General features: G+C 42.6%; 1 protein-coding gene across 2 annotated transcripts; it reads right to left on the reverse strand.

Annotated features, from left to right (window-relative positions):
* Window positions 1–9,974: 9,974 nt before the first annotated feature.
* Window positions 9,975–16,520, reverse strand: p2rx3a (purinergic receptor P2X, ligand-gated ion channel, 3a). Of its 2 annotated transcripts, XM_060062315.1 has the most exons (12): window positions 16,210–16,520; window positions 15,724–15,859; window positions 13,789–13,860; window positions 13,642–13,705; window positions 13,391–13,487; window positions 12,495–12,572; window positions 12,046–12,187; window positions 11,655–11,791; window positions 11,215–11,308; window positions 10,960–11,025; window positions 10,786–10,863; window positions 9,975–10,302 (listed from the first exon to the last, which is right to left on the reverse strand). In XM_060062315.1, exons 1-12 carry the CDS (start codon window positions 16,341–16,343, stop codon window positions 10,189–10,191), a joined length of 1,212 nt encoding a protein of 403 aa, XP_059918298.1. In that variant the 5' UTR covers window positions 16,344–16,520; the 3' UTR covers window positions 9,975–10,188. The 2 variants fall into 2 exon arrangements, with proteins under 2 accessions (XP_059918298.1, XP_059918299.1); XM_060062316.1 differs by lacking the exon at window positions 13,789–13,860.
* Window positions 16,521–21,775: the final 5,255 nt, after the last annotated feature.

A 21,775-nucleotide genomic window follows, 5' to 3' on the forward strand; every position in this document is an offset into this window, starting at 1 on the left:
TATTTCCATTAAGATTCCATTCTGTTCCGTTTCTATAAGTGGTGAGCATAATGGCAGGATTTATTAAAGCTTGCAACATTTGCCAGACCCATGTCAACTTTGAGGAGATGGTCCTGCTGGAGGTGTAGATGGATAAGAATAAACCGTATATTTCTGATATTCGTTCATAGTGGTTCTGCCACACCCCACAACCAATTATATTATAGAAAGAAGGGCCATAAAATCGGTAGACCTATCCATAGAATATTTTCGCGTAGGGCTACATGAATTTTAATATTGATTTTCACCTATCAATCCACCTACTACACGACGGCAACTCTATAGCTACCTTTCTGTAAGTGCCAAAACAAACGTTAGCTCGTAATGCTAAAAACAACTACTGTATAACATGTGTCACACTATTGATACAATGATTTGTGTTGATTTATAACAACGTTTCATTTATTTGCGTTCGTGATTTTCACGAGCCCTCTGTTTTCACAAGCCCTCTGACAAAGTCCCAGCGAGCCAAGTCCCAGCCAATGAGGGATGAGTTCCCTCATGAATATTCACGAGCTTCCCGCTACCACCCTGCAAAAAATAAACTCGTACACGGGCACAGTCGAAAAACTGTTTGCTTCCCCATCAACAACAACCTGTGATCAGGTTCAATCAGGTTAAATGCCTCACTCTGCTGACCCGAGGTCAACTGAACCACACAGCCCCCTAGTGGCACGGGGTAAAATTACACGAAAATAAAGCACATTTAATATGGCTCCTACAACTATTATTTCGAAATATTATTTAAGCCCACAGCAACATAAAGTCATAGCAAAGGCTATTAAATAATGGAGAAGCCTTTTTTCTGGGTGCCTGCCTGGCTCGTTGCTCTGTACCTGCCCTCTGTGAGGGGGGCGGGGTCAAGAGTGTGCAGTTAAAGTGTATTAATGTTAATATTTCACACCTTAGCTTTCACATATCATTCATAGGCTATATATACATTCATTTCATTGCACTTTACTGTTTTTTGCACTGTGGTTAGACTGAATTGCATTGCAATGACAATAAAGTTGAATGAATCTCATCACATTTTCATTAGTCTATATTAGTCTCATGTATAGCACACCAAGCATCTGTTTTTTTATTAAAATGTAACATGCAGTTGTCACATATACTTCTCTTCTCCCTTCAGATGCACTTTTAAAATATTTCAGTACCACCCCCAGTGACACAGCATCAGGTGCTGCTGTCCCGTCTACCTCTGCACAGCCCTAATTTTGTATTTTTTTTACACTTCAGTTGAGTGCTTTTTTAATCTCTGGTTAGAACCAAACTAGATAAACCATACTACATTTAATTGTATTCACAATAATTTGAATCTGAACTCTATCTATTATTTTTCTTATGAATGCCTTTTGTAAACATCATGCATTTCTTTGCAGTATTTTGTGCATACTTATTGTATGAGTGATTCATTGCTTGTTACTTGGTTTGTAATACGTTTCGTGTGTTTAATTTTCTATTCAAAATCAAAGAATCTCAAAGACAAAGCTTTGTAGCTTCTCTGAGTTTATGAACATTGGTAGTCAAATTTAGTGTGCGATCCAACGGGGTAGGGGGCTCCAGCAAAAATCTTGCCTAGGGTGCCAAATTGGTCAGGGCCGGCCCTGCACGAGGGGATATTGAAAGCATACCACATATACAACTATAAGATAATTAGAAAATGGTTCATTATAATTAACTTACAATAACATTTGTTTCAACTGATAACTTCTGAATTTTTCTTTTAGGTTCAGTTTTTGTTTTGTTTATAGAATATCACCCTTTATTCTACTCCATTTAAGAATGCTCGATTCTGATTGGCTGGGAGGGGTGCATTAATCCGGCTTATTACACGGGTCATTTCAACGTTCCGTTCACTTGCATGGGCACTTCACAACTTCCGGCAGTGAATTATTTTTTGATAATTCATTGGCAACGGATGAATAATGACCGCTGTCAAGGTAAACAAAAGGACTTTTTGCCTTTTGTATCACTCCGCACGTAGTCCGGTAACTTGTCAATGTAATAAGCGGGATATGTATCAACCCAAGCGCTGTCGGTTGCAAAGCGACGACGTCAACGTCTTGGGCGGACTATTTCTCTGCTGATCAACACTATGAATGCTGGTAACAAATACTTTGTAAATAAATTGTTTCGTTTTGGGAAGTAGCCGTGTAATAAGCGGGATAATGTATAGAACTTTGCCGGTCATTATCGTAAAATAAGCCCCTTCATGGCGAAGCAAGACACCTCCGCTGCGCGTCGGTGTCCTGTTCGCCCTGTCTGGGCTTATTTTCTCGATAATGACCGGCGTTCTATACATTATCCCTTACATATTTAATACCCAGATGTGCATAATTGTTGTGAGCTCGGATGACTCTTATTCTACCTAGATTAGACGGTTTTGATTGACCTAGCTCAAGATTCACCAGGTGTCATTGCTCTCTAGCAGATTGTTTACTGATGTAAACTAAATTGATGCAGTCTTAAAATTATGATTCTAATCCAGGTTTCTATTTTAGGAGAAAGAAATGGCTCATAATCGTTACAAAAAAAAAAAGCTTTATCATCGGCACTAGTGAGGATTAGAAAAAACACTCCCTGTAAGTAACATACATATGTAAAACATTTGCGCATTTCTTTTTTTTACATTAGCTCACTAAAACTGTAACTAGGGTATTAAGCAAAAAAAAGCAAAAAAAAGCCTTTCCTCCAAGTCCAACAGCTGGTGTTATCGTTGCGGGAAAAGGGAAGTGCTTTAGAAACTGCCGTAAAGCAGTACCTCTGAGAGTATGACAATGTGTGACGTCATCGCATGTTTTTAACGCCTTTTTAGAACAGATACGTGACCTTAAAAAATGCAATATTCAGCTGAGTTTATTATCTTAGCCCCACCTTTTGATAGCAACTTTCAAATTACTTGACAAAAAATTACATTGTGAGAAAAGTGGATTCTGAGGATAAAACCCCGTTGGCTCCCATTCATTCTGGACTCGCCTACGAGCGCCCCGCGTGGTCAGAGATTATTACTGCAACCAGTCCAGAAAACCGGAACTAACCCGCGAGTGCCCATTCTCCTCATATTAGACATTCTCTGATAGCATGTCCTTTTTCTTCAACTCCCTCCCCCTATTGGATAGCATGTCCTTTGTCTTCAACTACCTCCCCCTGGTGGATGTCCTTTATCTTTCACTGGCTTTACAGAGTTGGTCGTGTTCAGTGTTGAACACAGAATTCAATATCATTACCTTGCTCGGTGGCATCATAATATGAATGTATAGCAACCAAATCTTTCTCTAAAGTGTATAATCTCCATGCCTTTAACTTGGTCCATATTCCTCCTGTTCTCCCAGGGCCCAAACATTGAGTTCTCAACGGAGACCCACGAGGAGCTACTGTACAACAAGGAGAAGCTGCTCAACAACGGGGACTTGTGGGAGGCTGAGATAGAGGCCAATATACAGGCGGACTTCCTGTACCGATAGGCTGACTGTCTGCTTACTGCCTGTACCAATAGCCTCACTGTCTGTTTACTCCTGCCTGTACCGATCTATTGCATGTGCCGATAGGCAGGCTGTCTGTTAATGGCCTGTACCGATAGGCTCACTGTCTGTTATAGCGGCTAACATACAGGCAGACTACCTGTACCGATAGGATCACTGTCTGTTAACTGCCTGCACCGATGACTGTCTGTTTACTGCCTGCGAGTCCCAGCAGTCCAACTCCATGCCTGGCAATGGGCTATGCAGCTGCAGTCATTTACTTACCGAAGTTTTGAGGTAAAGTTTTGAGGCGTCTGGCAGCGCGCCAATTCTCGGCGACAGCGTCTTATAACGTTCTATATACAGTATAATAGTATAATATAATTGTATATATAATATCATGGCCAAAAGCTCTGTGCGCCTCCGGATGGCCGTAGCGCGGGGAGCTCTATTAGGGATTGGGCTTCGCAGGGTTTGTTTTACAGGCGTTGCTATGGTTACCGGTCTTGTGCGTTCCAACGCTTTATTAGGTAGCCTATCTATTAGGTTTGTATTTTTTTTTTCAATGAAAAGAAAATAAAACAAAAATAAAACAGTGCAAAGAAAAACTGCAGAACTTTTTTTTTAATCAAATAGGCCTAAAGATGACGGCCAAAAAAATGTATTACTGGAAAAAAATAATAAAAGATAACTCAGTGTTGGCCTCAACATACCGTATACCGCGTCAACCCTAAATGGTACTAATAATACTAATAATAAGTCATAATAATTTCTTTCGGTGTTTCGGTTTTAGGCCTTGGTTTCCTCATTTTCGGTTTTCGGTTTCGGCCAAGAATTTTCATTTCGATGCATCCCTAAATTAAAGGGTGTGAGATGAGCCTGTGTCCATCCTCTTTTTATGCTCACAATACAGACTGACAGGACTATATATATGGCATTCTCTAAATGTTATAGAAGAAAAAGTTAATTTTCAAGAAAATACACAAATATCGATACAGTTCTATTTTTTTATTTTTTTTTATTATTATTATTATTTATTTTTTATTAAACAATTCTGCAATTACAATAAACAAAACAATTATGCAATACAATCTCCGTGAGCAGTTCAGTATTCTACATACAATAAACATACACATACATACTAAATACATTAATTATCCTAACAATTATATAAATGAATATATAAAATAAATAAAAGATGGAGGAAAAAATACATTAATAAACATTTGTGAAAATATAAAGAATAATTCTAGCTAAAAAGTTATTAATTCATTAGAAGTATACATTTTACATGTTGTCAAGGAGACTCATGAAATAAATTTAGATAACAATCAATAAATCTAATGCTTTTTTATTTTTGAACAGGGAAAGGGACTTAAAAAGTGATTTAAACTCTACAAAAAAAACCTGGAAAGAGGGATGACATATTATTATTATAGACATATTAGTAACAATATTAGATTAGACTTGTATTAGACCTACTTGACTATGCAGACCAAGTACATTAAAAAGCTTTCATTCTATTTTTTTGATTTTTATATAGCCTTTGACACCATTGAACATGGCTTTCTTATAGAATGTCTCAAGCTCTTTGGTTTTGGGAGAACATTTGTAGAAATAATTGATATGTTTTATAAAGGAATTAATAGTTATGTTATATTAAACTTCAACACGTCTCAAAGATTTGATATAAAGCAAGGTTGCCCTATTTCGCCATTTTTATTTATTTTAGTTGTTGAGCTGTTATCCATAGATATTGCCCAAAATCCAGACCTTAAAGGCATATCTATATTTGATAGAGAAATAAGAATTTTGCAACTGGCGGATGATACAACCCTTTTCCTCAGAGATAGAGATCAATTACCAAAGGCTATTGAGCTAGTTGAACAGTTTTCTTCAGCCTCAGGCTTAAAGCCTAATATATCTAAATGTGAATTATTGCCTTTGCATGAGTGTGAGGAAACATCAATAGACAACGTTCCTATAAAGAATGCAGTGAACTATTTAGGTATTCATATGACAAGAAATCTTTTAGTTAGACAACATTTGAACTTTAACGAGAGAATTAAGAAAACTAGAAATATATTCAATCTCTGGCTTCAAAGGGACTTAACATTGTATGGTAGAGTACTATTATCTAAAGCTGAGGGGTTGTCTCGTTTTGCTTATCCGTCACTTTCTCTTTTTGTTAATGACTCCACAGCCAATGTCATTAATAAGTTATTCCTTGATTTTATTTGGAAAAATAAACTACACAAACTTAAAAAAGCAGTATTATCTATAGAGCGGACGGAGGTCTTGACGTTTTAAATGTCATCGATACTGGTAATACTTTTAAAGTTAACTGGCTTAAAAGATGCTTAGGTAACCCAAATTCTTTATGGTTTTTCATCCCTAACCACATTTTTGATAAAATTGGTGGTCTCTCTTTTGTTTTGATATGTAATTACGCACCAAACAGACTTCCTGTTGCATTGTCTAAGTTTCATCAGCAGTCTCTTCTTGCCTGGAAGTTATGCTACACCCACAACTTTTCTCCTCACAGAACATTCCTATGGAATAATAATAATATAACTATTAAAAATACTTCCCTCTTTTATCCAAAATGGTTTGAAAGAAATATTGTAAATATTTTGTCTTTATTTGATGAACATGGCTCAATAATGTCGTATGAGAACTTTATAACAAAGCACAGTTTTCCTATTCCCTTCAAGGAATTAAATGCTGTAACTAAGGCTATTCCTTCAGGTTTGTCTCATCTGATTAAGAGTCATGTTTGTTTTAATGAAGTACATACTTCCTATGATATACCTACATTGTCTTTGAATGGCATGGAATGCGTGAGTAAAATAAATTAGTAAAATAAAATAAAATAAGAGGAAAGTTTATTATCTTCCACTTATTCAATATGTAAAGTGTGTGTGTGTGTGTGTGTGTGTGTGTGTGTGTGTGTCAATTTACGCAGGAACAACCCGAGTTGCCCCAAGAGGACTTGGCAGCAAATGAAGATGAAGTACAAAAATATGGTTCAAACAGGTAAACTAATGTTTAATTGAAATCAAATCAATTGTGCTGTTTTGCCTGCTCTACCTAATTTAACAGCTATATTCAACATGGGCCTATATTTAAGCAGGAAATGTAAGTAGTACATTTCTCAGCCACCCCAACACTGCCAATATTTAATAGGATTTAGATACATTAGAAGGCTACTCCTAGGCAAAATGCATTATATATATATGTATGTATGTATGTATGTATGTATGTATGTATGTATGTATGTATGTGTATATATATATATATATATATATGTCTTCAAAATAGCGCTTACTGAATATTAGGGTAACATTTTCCTCCATGTTAGCAAATCGAAAAAAAGCAGAGCCCCGGCAGACTGGAGGGGGTCCACCTCTGCAGCCCTCACAGAGGCTGAGGAGATGGCCCTCAGCCAACAGAGTATGGGGGTAATTGCTGAACACAACCGTTAATGTCATTACAGGAAGATGATGGAGAAACATTGTCTGCAGCATTCGAAAGGGAAGAGGAAAGGCCTATTGAGGTTAACACCTTTTAAAAATAACCTCTAAAAGTTGATGATAGCGTTGTACAATTTAAAACTGACATCTTCTTTCTCTCAAACAGGATGAAATCGAATCCAATGAGAGGCCATCCACTTCTAAATCACAGCTTACCTCTGTAAGATTCTCCCTGGAATTACAATGAAACGCTCTACTTGGCACTGTGAAATCCAATCTCATCTTTTGCATTCCTATAGCTTCCAGTCAAAGACTAAAATCTATCTAGAAAAGCAAATACACAAAGCAGACTTGGAAATGGACCACCTTAGGCAAAAGATGCAAAAGGATGCTTTGGAGATCCACATTTTGGAACATAACTTAAAGGTGGGTGAGGTGCAAACTGGGATACTGTTTCCTGCTCTAAAAACATACCCAATATGAATGACTTTTTTTGGGCTTTCAGGAAATAAAGAAATCCTCATAAAAAGTAGATTGTCTTTATTAGAACACGGGCTGTGGTGGGACAAGTTATTTTGTTGAACAGTTTACTCAAAGGGTTTTACTCCAGTGAACAATGCAGACGATTATGCTGAGCATGTGCATGTAGAGAAGAAGCATCTGGTTAAAAGCAGTACCAGGGTATTTTCTGCCCTGCATTCTTAATATGCGTTTCTTGACTTGCAGCAGTTATAGGTCCGTGGTTAGTCAGAGCTGATCATTGGAAAGCCACAACGTTAAAGTGACTGTAGTACAGCGCGGGTGGGATGCACGGGGCGGATCATTCTGCAAATGCGTTAATTGCGTTAAAAAAAACTTAAACTTAAAGCATGCCCCCGCTGCGTTTGAGAGTTAACATGGGGGCTGAGAAGGTGGTCTAAATAAATGATAGATTGCGCTGAAAAACGATAGCGCTCGTGAAGAATATTATCAGGAAAATAAAGTATATCCAGCCGGCGTCTTAATAATCGTTCCTCACGGAGATTCCCTCTGAGGATCGCAGCCTCTCCGTCCGCAGGCTCTCGTAGAAAAGGACATGCCATTTCTAACACTTCCTTCTGTCGGAGAGCTGCCTTCAGCCTTATAGACAACAAACTCAGAGTAGGTCTAACCACCTCCCGAGCAGGTTAGACCCACGGCGTATGTTGCCGCAGCAACTAACTCTCGGTTGCGCTGAACCTGCTACCTGAAACGGAAAACCCAGAGTTTCCATTAACTCAGAGCGAACAAACTCGGGGTTGCCTCAAAACCAGCTACCTGAAACAGGCCTCAGGCCTCTGGAGAGGAGAGTTTGTTGTTGTTAACAGAAAGTGTAGCTTAGTGTTATCAATCGTTCGTCCCTTAGACCCAAAAGGATCGATACTATATTGTGTAACTTGATAAAAGACTAATTACTCATTGCCCTTTAGAATTGTTGCTGCTAATTGGAGGCCATCATTGACCGACAATATACGTCAAATGATTGGTATCAATAAGTAAAGCTTAAGGGAAATAAATATCAAATATTTAGCTTCAATCGTGGGTGTCTTTAGAATAAATACTGTGCATAAAGAGTGGAAGAGATGGACTTAAAGACTAGTCTACTGTTGTTATAATCGATTTACTAAACTAAAGAAGTGAGAAGGTAATACAAATGAAAACAGCGACCATGTTGGCATGTTCCTACTGAAGGAAGCGCAAATGTTGCACATTGCGCTATCACATCCATTAGACTCAATGGGAGAGGTCCCCCATGTCCCCAACAAGAGGGGCATAATGGGGGCCCCTCTGCCCATTGGACACACACACACACACACACACACACACACACACACACACACACACACACACACACACACACACACACACACACACACACACACACACACACACACACACACACACACACACACACACACACACACACACACACGTGTGTGGCTTCTGTGTGTAAATAGACAGAAAAACATAGCCGCATGGTGAATGTGTAAGATGTTTTTGTTTTTTATGTCGATTATTAAGCATTGTATTTTAAATGAGAAGCGAGGAGGGTCGATTACAAATATGAATTGTTAACTAACTAAGGAAAAGCACAATACCTTTGATGATGCTGTATGCTTGCATTGCACTCAGAGAGAAATTAGTTTTTACAAGATTTATAATAGTTGACCTCTAATCATTTGTTTCAAACGTGAGGTTCCAGAAGGCGATTCATGTGTTCTGTCAAAGTTCTCCCAATCTCCACACTGTTACGTATTTTAAGAATCTAAGCTACCCACACATAGACCCAATGAAGCAGGACCAAACATATAAGCCGTAAATACTATACATAGCCACAAGGGGAGCAAGACCTTATTGGAGGCTGCTCCAGCCACAGATAGCAGCGCTTTTATATATACGAAGAAGCCGAAGCCAGGACGGCACCCCGGCCACGCCCACTAGGCCACGCCCACTTGACGGTCTCTACCTGAGGACAAGGGGTGGAGATGGCCAGAGATCAATAGGTAGACGACAGAGAGCCACCCGGGCCTAAGCCCAGGGGGCTTGAAGTAGATCACGGTATTTTCCTCTCACACGTGTAGATACAATTCCCTCCGTATAGCTTCAGTTACCATGCCGAAACATGCCTACTTTATAATAAATGAAGTGAGTTCAAAGCAACCCGGGATTGGACAACTTTCTTCAAGAATATGCAACAACACCTGTTCCTCTGATCTTCAGCCATGTTTCTCTGGTTATTTACAGATAAGATAAATACAACAGCTGGCGGAAGCTTTCTGCAGATATCTCTTCTTCTTTCCATTTGTTTGGTGTGGAGTGGGCGTGGTCGTCAGGGCGGCAGGTCATTGGTGTGGAGTGAGCGTGGTCGTCAGGGCATCAGGTCATTGTTGTGGTGTGGGCGTGGTCGTCAAGGCAGCAGGTCATTGGTGTGGAGTGGGCATGGTCGTCAGGGCAGCAGGTGATTGTTATGGAGGGGGCGTGGTCGTCAGGGCAGCAGGTCATTGGTGTGGAGTGGGCGTGGTCGTCAGGGCAGCAGGTCATTGGTGTGGAGTGGGCGTGGTCTTCAGGGCAGCAGGTCATTGGTGTGGAGTGGGCGTGGTCGTCAGGGCAGCAGGTCATTGGTGTGGAGTGGGCATGGTCGTCAGGGGAGCAGGTCATTGGTGTGGAGTGGGTGTGGTCATCAGGGGAGCAGGTCATTGGACAGAGAGACGGCCCCCCGAGTCACACAGGGTCTTGGTTTCTTGTTTGAGTGACAGCTGGCTGCCTTGGCTCTGAGTAATGGAGGCTTCAATCTGAGCCTCCGACACCTGCAGGAGAGGGGGAGAGGAAGTCAGAGACTGATATGGATTGATGATGGATGGATGGATGGATGGATGGATGGATGGATGGATGGATGGATGGATGGATGGATGGATGGATGGATGGATGGATGGATGGATGGATGGATGGATGGATGATGATGGATGGATGGATGGATGGATGGATGGATGGATGGATGGATGGATGGATGGATGGATGGATGGATGGATGAATGATGGATGAATGGATGATGGATGAATGGATGGATGGATGGAACGAGATCCCTTGAAGTCATCAGCCCAACCGGTGCTAATTTCAATGTTTGACAAAAGATATGATGTTGCAAAATGTTACAGAACACGTCGACCATGAGGGTCACAACACCAACATAGAGCTGGTTCTGGTGGAGCATGGGGTCCCAAAATAACAACAAACAACAACAAACAAACAAGCAGAAAAACAAAGTAATGCACCATGGTTTCTTACTTTACCTCCTCAAACTTCTTAGCTTTGTACTGGTCAGCGCCCTTCATGAAGTTCAGCAGGATGATGTCACACAGCACCGTCCCCTGAGGAGGACAGGTCAGGGTCAGGGGTCAGGGTTAGGGGTCAGGGTCAGGGGTTAGGGGTGAAGGGGTATGATGGAGGGCCCCTCTCTAACTTACCAGGCCGATGGAGGTGAGGGCGGCCACCGTGTTGATCAGCGTCGGAACGGTGCTGAACTTCCCCGCCTAGGGGTGGACACACACCCACACACTATATGTGTATATCATACTATCATCATAAATGCCATTGGTGGATGCCTATATTTGTCTTTAAGTACAGTGAGTGGATGCACTCACTGGGGGAATTAAACCTTTAACCCTGACACTGTGAACGACATGCTCAACCACACACACACACACAAACACCAGACTCACATTGCCAGTGACCAAGATGTCAAAGCGGATTGCATGGGCTTTGAACAGCGTCCTGTAGTCCAGACCGTCCTCCTTCTTGTAGTATCGAGCAAACCTACGGGAGGGAGGCAGGCAGGCAGGCAGGCAGGCAGGCAGGCAGGCAGGCAGGCAGGCAGGCAGGCAGGCAGGCAGGCAGGCAGGCAGGCAGGCAGGCAGGCAGGCAGGCAGGCAGGCAGGCAGGCAGGCAGGCAGGCAGGCAGGCAGGCAGGCAGGCAGGCAGGCAGGCAGGCAGGCAGGCAGGCAGGCAGGCAGGCAGGCAGGCAGGCAGACAAATTGCATAAGCTATAGACACATTAACATGAACAGCAACAGCCCATAGGGGAGAAAGCACACACACTCACACACACACTCACTCCCTCACACAAACACACACACACACTCACAGATACACACACACACACCTGAAGTTGTAGCCCTTGGAGACGCTGTTGTGGCTGAAGGGTGCGTCCAGCCGGGTGAAGGAGTACTGCGGCCTGCAGTGCTCCTCGTCCCAGTCCAGGTCGCACCGCCACGCGATGTTGATGCCGATCTCTCCTCCCTGGGGGGGGGGGGGGGAGCAGAGGTGGAGGAGGGGAGAGGAGAGGAGAGGAGAGGATGGGGGAGGGGAGGGGATGAGAAGAGAGGAGAGGAGAGGAGAGGAGAGGAGAGGATGGGAGAGGAGAGGAGAGGTTAGGGGGGAAACAACTCAGAAAATAAGATTAACCCTAAAAAGGGGTGCAGGAGTGGGGGAGTGGGGAAGGAGGAGGAGGAGGAGTGGGGGTGGGTGCAGGGTGTGGGCGGGGCGGCGGTTACCATGGTGGCGAGGGTGTGGACGTCCTGGCCGGTGGAGTTGAGGATGTCCCCCACACGAAATATGGGGCAGAGGGGGCTGCGGACCGGATGGTAGGAGCAGCTCTTGATCTCCTTGGAGGTCATGTGCTGCGGGAAATTACCCCTGGGGGGCGGGGGGGGGGGGGGGTGCGGTAGATTGGCTTCATCTAATTGGATCCTGTGACATTGGCAAGTTCCACTCAACCTTTTGTGTGTGCATTTGTGTGTGTGTGCTGAGTGTGCGTGTGTGTGTTTACGTGTGTGTGTGTGTGTTTACGTGTGTGTGTGTGTGTGTGTGTGTGTGTGTGTGTGTGTGTGTGTGTGTGTGTGTGTGTGTGTGTGTGTGTGTGTGTGTGTGTGTGTGTGTGTGTGTGTGTGTGTGTGTGTGTGTGTGTGTGTGTGTGCGTGCGTGCGTGCGCGCTTCTTCTTACCGTGTGACATCAAACATGGGGAACCGGATGCTGTTTTTGATGAAGATGGTGAAGTTGTTCACATCGACCATCGGTTCTCTGAGGAAGAGCAAAGACTGCATGTTAGAGATTGGTGTGATTGTGTTTTGGTCAATTCTGGTGCAAATGACCATAGACACGTATATGAAAGGGGTCAAACCTACGTCTCATTAAGACGTGGATTGATATAAATCAACTTAAAATACAGCATTTTTGTATTTTGAAATAAAATATGCAGATTTTGTTGTTCAAACTGAGTTTTTTTATGGCACTATTCCTGAACTCAGAAATGGTTTAAATACGGCGCATTGGACTGCTTTCAGTGAGCTATTGAACAGGTCAACTTGATTCTCGCAGCCAGCAATCGACGATCAACAGCCCGACCCCCCAGTCCATCAAGAATCTCTGGTTCGCTGTCCATTCACTTCACTACACACTGTGGACCTCGGCTATATCGGGGGTTTAATCCATGTTCTCTCTAATTCACTGCAGACCGACCATTATTTTCACTTCGATCACCAAGTTTTGTTTAGGTCTCAGAAGTTAACGTTTGCATTCATGTTTCTGGACTGAATAGGTTGTTTGAAAGCAATCGCATCTTCACAAGATCCTGATTTAAAGTTGTGGGATGAGACAAGAAATGTGTCCTCCTCGTAATATGGGTTAAATCTGCGTTTCATATTCGACAACTAGCGCAGTGAATGTGGAGTTTTATAAAGTACTTGGATGCATTCCAGGATCTGAATGAATATACCACTAAAATGAGCGTAGTTTTGACCCGGGCCTTTCGGGCCTTCCATACATGCAAACCTAACACGTGCATGCATGTGCGTGTGTGCATGCATATGTGCTTGTGAGTGTGTGGGTTCTGCGGTCACCTTGGGAAGCTCTTCTTCTCCGCGGGACACCAGCCTCGGATCTCACATTTCCCCTCAGATGCGTTGAAATTCTTGTGACACCTGCCTGTTACTGCACCTGTGGGGGGGGGGGGGGGGGTGGGGGTGTGTGTGGGAGGGAGAGGGAGAGGGAGAGGGAGAGAGAGAGAGAGAGAGAGAGAGAGAGAGACCAAAATGAGATCCACCTCTTCATGATGCAAACAGGTATTTGGCGAGTGGCGGGGCGAGCGTACCGTTGACCAGGTTGTTGCCGTAGAACGCCTCGCAGTCTGTGTGGTTGGCGCAGTCCAGGGATGGCTGAGAACACACATGATAAATGTCCACCGATTTAAACCAGTTTCTGCTGGTATTACGACCGAACCGCTCAGAGGAATCCTCACCTCTTCACACAGGCCCCGCGTCTGGTTGTCCGTGACGATGACCTTGGTGATAATGCAGAACACACCAGCGCCCTGAGGAACACCACAATGAGCAGGATGCACACGCACTATGTGGAACACAATCACTCACCATAGAGTACAGGAGACGTTCTGCTCTAAGATTGGCATGTTGAAGGGATGGGAGCCATGGTGTTCTCCTCAACCCGCTGAACCCCAGGATGCACTGCAGCCCGCAGGCGGCTTTATTCTCTACCGAGGCTGTTGAACCATCAAAGGGTTTACTAAATGGGAGGCTGTCTTTTTGATGGCCGTAAAAAATGTTATCAATTGTGTCAGAATGTTTTGTTTTATATTGTCACACAAATTTGTGCAGTTGCACATTTAGAAATAAAAAATCGTGCATAACATTATACTAGAGGAAAATAGTTATAATCGGGAAAAGACACAAAATGATTACATTGTTATAGTGTGTGTGTGTGTGTGTGTGTGTGTGTGTGTGTGTGTGTGTGTGTGTGTGTGTGTGTGTGTGTGTGTGTGTGTGTGTGTGTGTGTGTGTGTGTGGCCGGACCTAAATGATCTGTGCAACAGAATGTCAGTCAAACTGGAATGGACACAACACAACTCACACACAGCACCACAGGCATCAGATGCAGTCGTCACCGACCCTTCTGTAACCGCAGAGGCAACTGTATATCACAACGAGGCACAACACATACTACAGAACACTACAGCAAGGAGATTCCTTCTCAACATAAAACAAACAGAGACCAAACAACACTGGACTGGACTTAGAATGCAGGGAAAGCTAGCATGCCTAGACTTTGCCGACCACTCTGCTTCCCACTCCATGTACAAAAATGCTGCTGTTGGGGAGGACATCCTCTGTTTCACTGCCAAAGCTAGGCTGCAGGTGCTACCTACCAAATACAATCTGGCATTATGGTATCCTGCACACCACCATCCACACTGTATAATGCACTCTGGCCATCAACTTGAATCAGTTGCCCATGTTGTGAATGGCTATACTATGTACAAAGGACTGTATATTGCACACCATGACCGACTTGTCGATCTAATTTCCAGTAATGTTAAGGAAGTATCTCTAGAAAATGTAACCATGTACAAACATTCACGCATCATGCCGGAATGGTTTAACAGCCCTATTGATGTGATGTGTAGCATCCCAAATACCCCTGATGTTGTGTTTTTAAATGGAGACAGAAGGGAAGTGCTCTTACTTGAGATAGGCTGTGTATTTGATCTGTACATGGAAATGGCTTTCAACGATAAAATCCTTAAATACCAGCCCATTCTGGAAATTCTAAGGGACCTAGGCTACCAATGCAAGCTAATAGTGTTTATTTTTGGAAGCTTGGGGCATGTCCACAACCGTGTTTTCAGTGGGTTAAGGCTGGCTGGGCTCTCCAGCAGAAAATCTAAACAATTAGCAAAGTTCTGCTCCATATCAGCAGTGATAGGCAGCCTGGCAGTGTGGCGCAGGAGATGTTTTTTGTACCCTTGAACAAAGACTTATCTTATCTCTGAAATATTTGAATCTTGTCTCTTGTAATGTGATTGGTGGATTCAAATAAAGAATTAAATGTGTGTGTGTGTGTGTGTTGCAACACGACTTTGGCTACCAATCCCCCCTCCCCCTCCCTTCCCAGTGATACCTGTCCAGGACTAGAATCACATTGGACTTAATGCTGAACTTGCACTTTATTATCTAGTATGCATCTTATCACCCATTGATTGTCCTGTTATGTCTTGTTAGCACTGTCCTGTCCTGTTGCACTATATCTGTTGAAACACACACACTGGAACGCTGAGAAAAAATCCTACTATGTTAGCATAAATGGCAATAAATTATTCTGATTCTGAACAGTACAGAACACAATGGGATCCCAGAGGGTCAGGGGTTATCTGGCAGCCCACCTGGGGGGGGTAGACATAGTCGGCCGTGTCCTGGACCTGGTTGTCCTGGTAACCGAAGCCCTTGACCTTGGTCATCACGGAGGACTCGACCCCGGTATCGTTCTGCTGGTACGCCTTCTCGTAGAGGAACACGTAGCTGCAGCACAATATACGCCGATATGTCATTCATCACGCCGTGGGTTTGGTTTATGTAGAACAATGTATAAATAAAAGAATACGGAAATCAGTACTTCGTTACTCTTGTTCTATTACACACATATTTCATAATATTGTATTATAGTGGCAATAGGATGCAGTAATCAGTAGAATTCAAGCTTATGTCATTTACATAAAAAACCAAGTTGATTTGCCGTCAGAATATAAAGTGAACTGAATTGTACTTTTCTTCAGTCTAATGTACTTTTCTTCAGTCTAAACAACATTATTCAAATGTAAAACACAGACACACACATACACGCACAACATTGACAGACACATAACACTGACCCGACGAAGTAGATGATGATGAGCAGCTGGATGATGCGGTTGACTATGCCCACCGACCAACTCTTGACCACCACAGACTTGGTCGTCTCGTATGTGAAGAAGTCGGTCACGAAGGCCCCCAGCATGGAGGCCATGGCTGCAGCTCTTCCTCTATATTGATAATAATAATAATAATAATAATAATGATAATTATAATAATAGTAATCTCTCTCGAGTGCTAAAGGACAAATGGTGAGCGCCAATAGATAGACCTCCTCATTGCCACTCAAGATGTGGTCAATGCCAGAGACGCTACCTTACCCTCCTCTCTCCCACCCTTCTGCTGTAATGGTTGATGGGATGGACTGGATCCAACCACACCCCCCGGCCCCCCTGAATGGGAGGGTCTAATAGACTGAATCCCCCTCCTACCGGACACACCCATACTCTTTCTCTCTCTAGATACATAGAACACATACGTGCTTATGCTTAAATCTTAACAAATCTCAATATGCTCACAGCGAAATAGGCAGGTTTAAATTTCTCCATTCTGTCCACCTGATGGAACCTGTCCTGGCTGGTGCGCACCACCTATGTGCTGGGGCGCACCACCTAAGGGCTGGTTGAAGTGTTTTGTTGAAGACGACTGCAGCCAGGCGCCACTTTTTGATCCTCTGTACTCTAAGTCAGTGGTTTCTATTGTCATGTATAGTCTAACATCGGGTCATTCTGAACACCGATAGGAGCAAGGCCGACGCATGGATTTGTATGCGCGTCTGAGGTTAGAGCTGTGGTCGTACCTGTAGTCTCTTTGCTGTCTCTGAGACACTCTTTCTGTAGCTCACATGTGAGATAGGTTCTATGAGAGTCTCCATAAGTCCCCCAGAGCGATAGGCAGAGGACCTGTCAGAGCTGAACACAGCCCGTACCTCCGGTAATGGACCCTGCATGGTTCTAGGAACACCCACAATAACCTGCATTACTCAATAAACTAATTCGGAATAATGAGACTTTGTTTCATTCATTCATAACCGAGGGATCGGTTATGATCCCTCATTGAGGGGATGGGAGGCTGGACTAATGGCCTCCCATACGTCTCAGCGTGGTGCTATAGGGATGTGTCCAGGGACCAGAGACGAGAAGTCATCATCTCGGTCTCTTCTTCATCTGTCTAAGTGGATCCATTAAGTTGGTGGTCTGTTAGTGGTAACATAAAGCTGAAGCCGCATTAACACACTTTAGAATCCCAGCATTGCGGTGCGGCTGCGAGTCTGTTCAGAGGCAGAAAGAAGACGAAACCAGATATTGGTCCACATCGCTGTCATACAGGAAACCGTCCCGGGTAAACATGCTCAATGTTCCCGTAGCGCTGCGTAGCTCAAGCCCCCTCCAGCGCTGGGGTCCATCCATCTGTGTGTATGGTTGCATCCTGCTTATCCTGCTTATGGTTGCATCCTGCTTATCCTGCTCATAAATAAGGGTATTATATTATACACACACATCACGATTCGGTTTGTATCACGATTTTTGACCCACGGTTCGATACATCCCACGATTCTTTTAAATTTAAAAAGCATTTTATTTAAACAACACTTAAATACCAATTATCTTAATGTAACATTTAATAACAAATAATTTGGAACACTGAACAGATTTGAACCGAAAGAATACTATTAAAGTATAGCTAAATTAATAAAGAAATAACCAAAGATTGCAGTTGGAGGATGCTTTTTGCTGGTAGGCATAATAGGGCCCCTTTAACTGTTTGGTTGGTTTATTCAAATATCCTTATTATTAGCGCTTCTTATTAGGCTATGTAGCTTAAATAATGACATAATCAGGCCGTATAGAATGCAACATGTTTAATAGCCTAACTTTCAATAGATGAGGAAAAACATGAACGTCGCAATAACGAGGCATAGTGTTACGAGTAGCATATGTGTGTGCGGGAGAATGGCAGTGTGCGTATGGGTGTGTGAGTGACGTCAGCGAGTGAGTGGACGAGCGAGGAGAGCGAGCGGTAGCGCGTGTGTCTAGTGAAGAAGCGAACGAGTCCGGTAGAATAAAGTACCCATCCTGTCAATAATCGGTGGCCGCTTCATTCCAACCTATAAGCAGACAAACTGCCAGTCAAATCACACAAAACAATAGAGACAGGATCACACAGGCAATTTTTTTCGCGCTTGGCCCACTCTGGATAAATGTCGTTCATATCGCATATGAGGACTTCGACGGCTGTGGAGAAATGCAATCCTCCGTAGCCACGGAGAGCTGTGATCACAGAGAGGGCATCATGATCTCGTCACATATTTACGGCATCGATAGGAGGGGGCGCTGTCAGCAGACTATTATTTAGACAAATTATTAGCAAATTTCAATCGGACAATTTGACGGAAGAGTTAGAAAGGGCATATCGCGCTTCTGCCTTCTCACACCGCGAGACAGGTTCGTGACTTTGAGTATCGCGATTTTCGGTTTGATACGCGTATCGTTACAGCCCTAGCATACTGATCAAAACAGGACGATACAAAAAAAGAGCCTATAGTGCAATTAAACGACTGCTTTGAACAAATGTCATTTGAACATAGCAGTCAGGCTACTGCTTCTTTGTTTTGAGCAAAAGGAAAATTATCATTATTTTTTTTTTTTGTAAATAAAATATTTGTGTTAATCGCGCGATAATTTTTTTAACGCCGTTAAAATTGGTTTGCGTTAACGCCGTTAATAACGCGTTTAACTGACAGCTCTAATACATATATATATATATATATACAAATATATATATACATACATACACACGCACACACACATATATATATATATGAATATCAGTGATATATACCACTGGTATTATTATATTAACCAGTGTCAAGCCAGCATACATTAAAAAACGAAATCTACTTTCGGTCTGACCAAATTCTTCGAAATAAAATTCAGCAATTCCTTAGTAGAAGGTTTAATGTGTAAAATATGGTCATATGGACAAAACTAAAATAATCATATCCATGGGGAAGGCCTGTTGAAATATAACATATAATGTATATTCTGTTATGAACACAATTTACACAAATAACGCCAGTCCTCAAATTCATAATCAGATGAAGGGTATAATTATCCAAATGATGAATCAAGGCCACTTCTTGCAAAAATATAAGTCAACTAACATCACTTTTGCCGCAGCTGCCAGCCGGCAGAAAGAAGGACGTTCCCTGTCCACCCGTGGGCCAGATGTCTCCTTTTGCATGTCGGCCTCAAAGTCACTTGAATGTAGCCTACCTACTACAGAATGCGCCCCGCTCATCATAATACCTCTGGTCCAAAAACAGCCATAACGGCTTTACACTTGGTTTCAAAAGTATGTGAAACTCTATTATCATTTTAATGTCTAAATATGTAGGATACTCATTGAGAAATGCTGGCTATTCGCATCATAACAGATGTAAATTTAACGAGACTTAGTTTGTCCGACATTTTCTCCGCTTTTCTCGCTTCTGAGGGACGTTTGTAGTTCGGTGAATCTGGCCATTAAGGAATGATCGTATCGTCTCTTCTGGCCTGGACCAGTAAAGACCAGTATTATTTTCTTGAGAAGAGAACATTTATTGAAATTAAATGTGATATAAATATTGATCAGTAAATTAATGTAGTATTATAGCTTATTATTTAAAAAATAGTGTTGCTTTGTGCAGTCCATGTAATGTTTACATTGACTTTGCGCGCGATTATGATGGCTAAATAAAGCCCTGGGAGCACAGGGCCGCTGACCTCTACCGTTCCACTGTTCGTTGTCCTTTGGCAGTAATACTAAATATTTAATATAAAGGGGGCATTGGCAATATGTGCATTCGTCTTCTTTTCCATTTGCACATGCGATTGTTTGCGAAAGATGCGAGATAAGATAGAGGTCTCGATGATAGTTAAGGGGAACACCTTAAGTAAGGTGACCAGATTACTGAAACAAAACATGGCCCATTGTGGTTTGGATGTCCACATAACAGAATATCAAATGTAATTTCTGAAGTAAAAGAAAGGGCAGGTTTAAATTTCTCCATTCTGTCCACCTGATGGAACCTGTCCTGGCTGGTGCGCACCACCTATGTGCTGGGGCGCACCACCTAAGGGCTGGTTGAAGTGTTTTGTTGAAGACGACTGCAGCCAGGGGCCACTTTTTGATCCTCTGTACTCTAAGTCAGTGGTTTCTATTGTCATGTATAGTCTAACATCGGGTCATTCTGAACACCGATAGGAGCAAGGCCGACGCATGGATTTGTATGCGCGTCTGAGGTTAGAGCTGTGGTCGTACCTGTAGTCTCTTTGCTGTCTCTGAGACACTCTTTCTGTAGCTCACATGTGAGATAGGTTCTATGAGAGTCTCCATAAGTCCCCCAGAGCGATAGGCAGAGGACCTGTCAGAGCTGAACACAGCCCGTACCTCCGGTAATGGACCCTGCATGGTTCTAGGAACACCCACAATAACCTGCATTACTCAATAAACTAATTCGGAATAATGAGACTTTGTTTCATTCATTCATAACCGAGGGATCGGTTATGATCCCTCATTGAGGGGATGGGAGGCTGGACTAATGGCCTCCCATACGTCTCAGCGTGGTGCTATAGGGATGTGTCCAGGGACCAGAGACGAGAAGTCATCATCTCGGTCTCTTCTTCTTCTGTCTAAGTGGATCCATTAAGTTGGTGGTCTGTTAGTGGTAACATAAAGCTGAAGCCGCATTAACACACTTTAGAATCCCAGCATTGCGGTGCGGCTGCGAGTCTGTTCAGAGGCAGAAAGAAGACGAAACCAGATATTGGTCCACATCGCTGTCATACAGGAAACCGTCCCGGGTAAACATGCTCAATGTTCCCGTAGCGCTGCGTAGCTCAAGCCCCCTCCAGCGCTGGGGTCCATCCATCTGTGTGTATGGTTGCATCCTGCTTATCCTGCTTATGGTTGCATCCTGCTTATCCTGCTCATAAATAAGGGTATTATATTATACACACACACACATATACATATATATATATATATATATATATATATATATATATATATGTGTGTGTGCGTGTATGTATATATATACATATATATATATACATATTAGAGCTGTCAAGCGATTAAAATATTTAATCGTGATTAATCGCATTAATGTCATAGTTAACTCACGATTAATCGCGATTAATCGCAAATTCTTTTTCCATGCTAAATAGCCCTTGATGTTTTTGTCCCATAATTCTTCTCATTTTAATTCTCTTATCAACATGGTGAAGTGCATCGGCTTGTCTTGTGCAAATTATTTTTTATTGATAACAACATTGGCATATACTAGGGCTGTAACGATACACAAATTCACGATTCGGTTTGTATCACGATTTTTGACCCACGGTTCGATACATCCCACGATTCTTTTAAATTTAAAAAGCATTTTATTTAAACAACACTTAAATACCAATTATCTTAATGTAACATTTAATAACAAATAATTTGGAACACTGAACAGATTTGAACCGAAAGAATACTATTAAAGTATAGCTAAATTAATAAAGAAATAACCAAAGATTGCAGTTGGAGGATGCTTTTTGCTGGTAG

This window comes from Gadus macrocephalus, chromosome 10, assembly GCF_031168955.1.
Source record: "Gadus macrocephalus chromosome 10, ASM3116895v1".
Taxonomy (NCBI): domain Eukaryota; kingdom Metazoa; phylum Chordata; class Actinopteri; order Gadiformes; family Gadidae; genus Gadus; species Gadus macrocephalus.

Bases quoted from the DNA above. Each gene is read 5' to 3' on its own strand.
- p2rx3a (XM_060062315.1), bottom strand. From the start codon at position 16,343: ATGGCCTCCATGCTGGGGGCCTTCGTGACCGACTTCTTCACATACGAG. The intron at 15,860-16,209 runs GTCAGTGTTATG...ATTGTGCTGCAG, and splicing joins ATCATCATCTACTTCGTCGG to CTACGTGTTCCTCTACGAGA. The intron at 10,303-10,785 runs GTAAAGTAAGAA...CCTCTCCTGCAG, and splicing joins AAGCTAAGAAGTTTGAGGAG to GTGTCGGAGGCTCAGATTGA.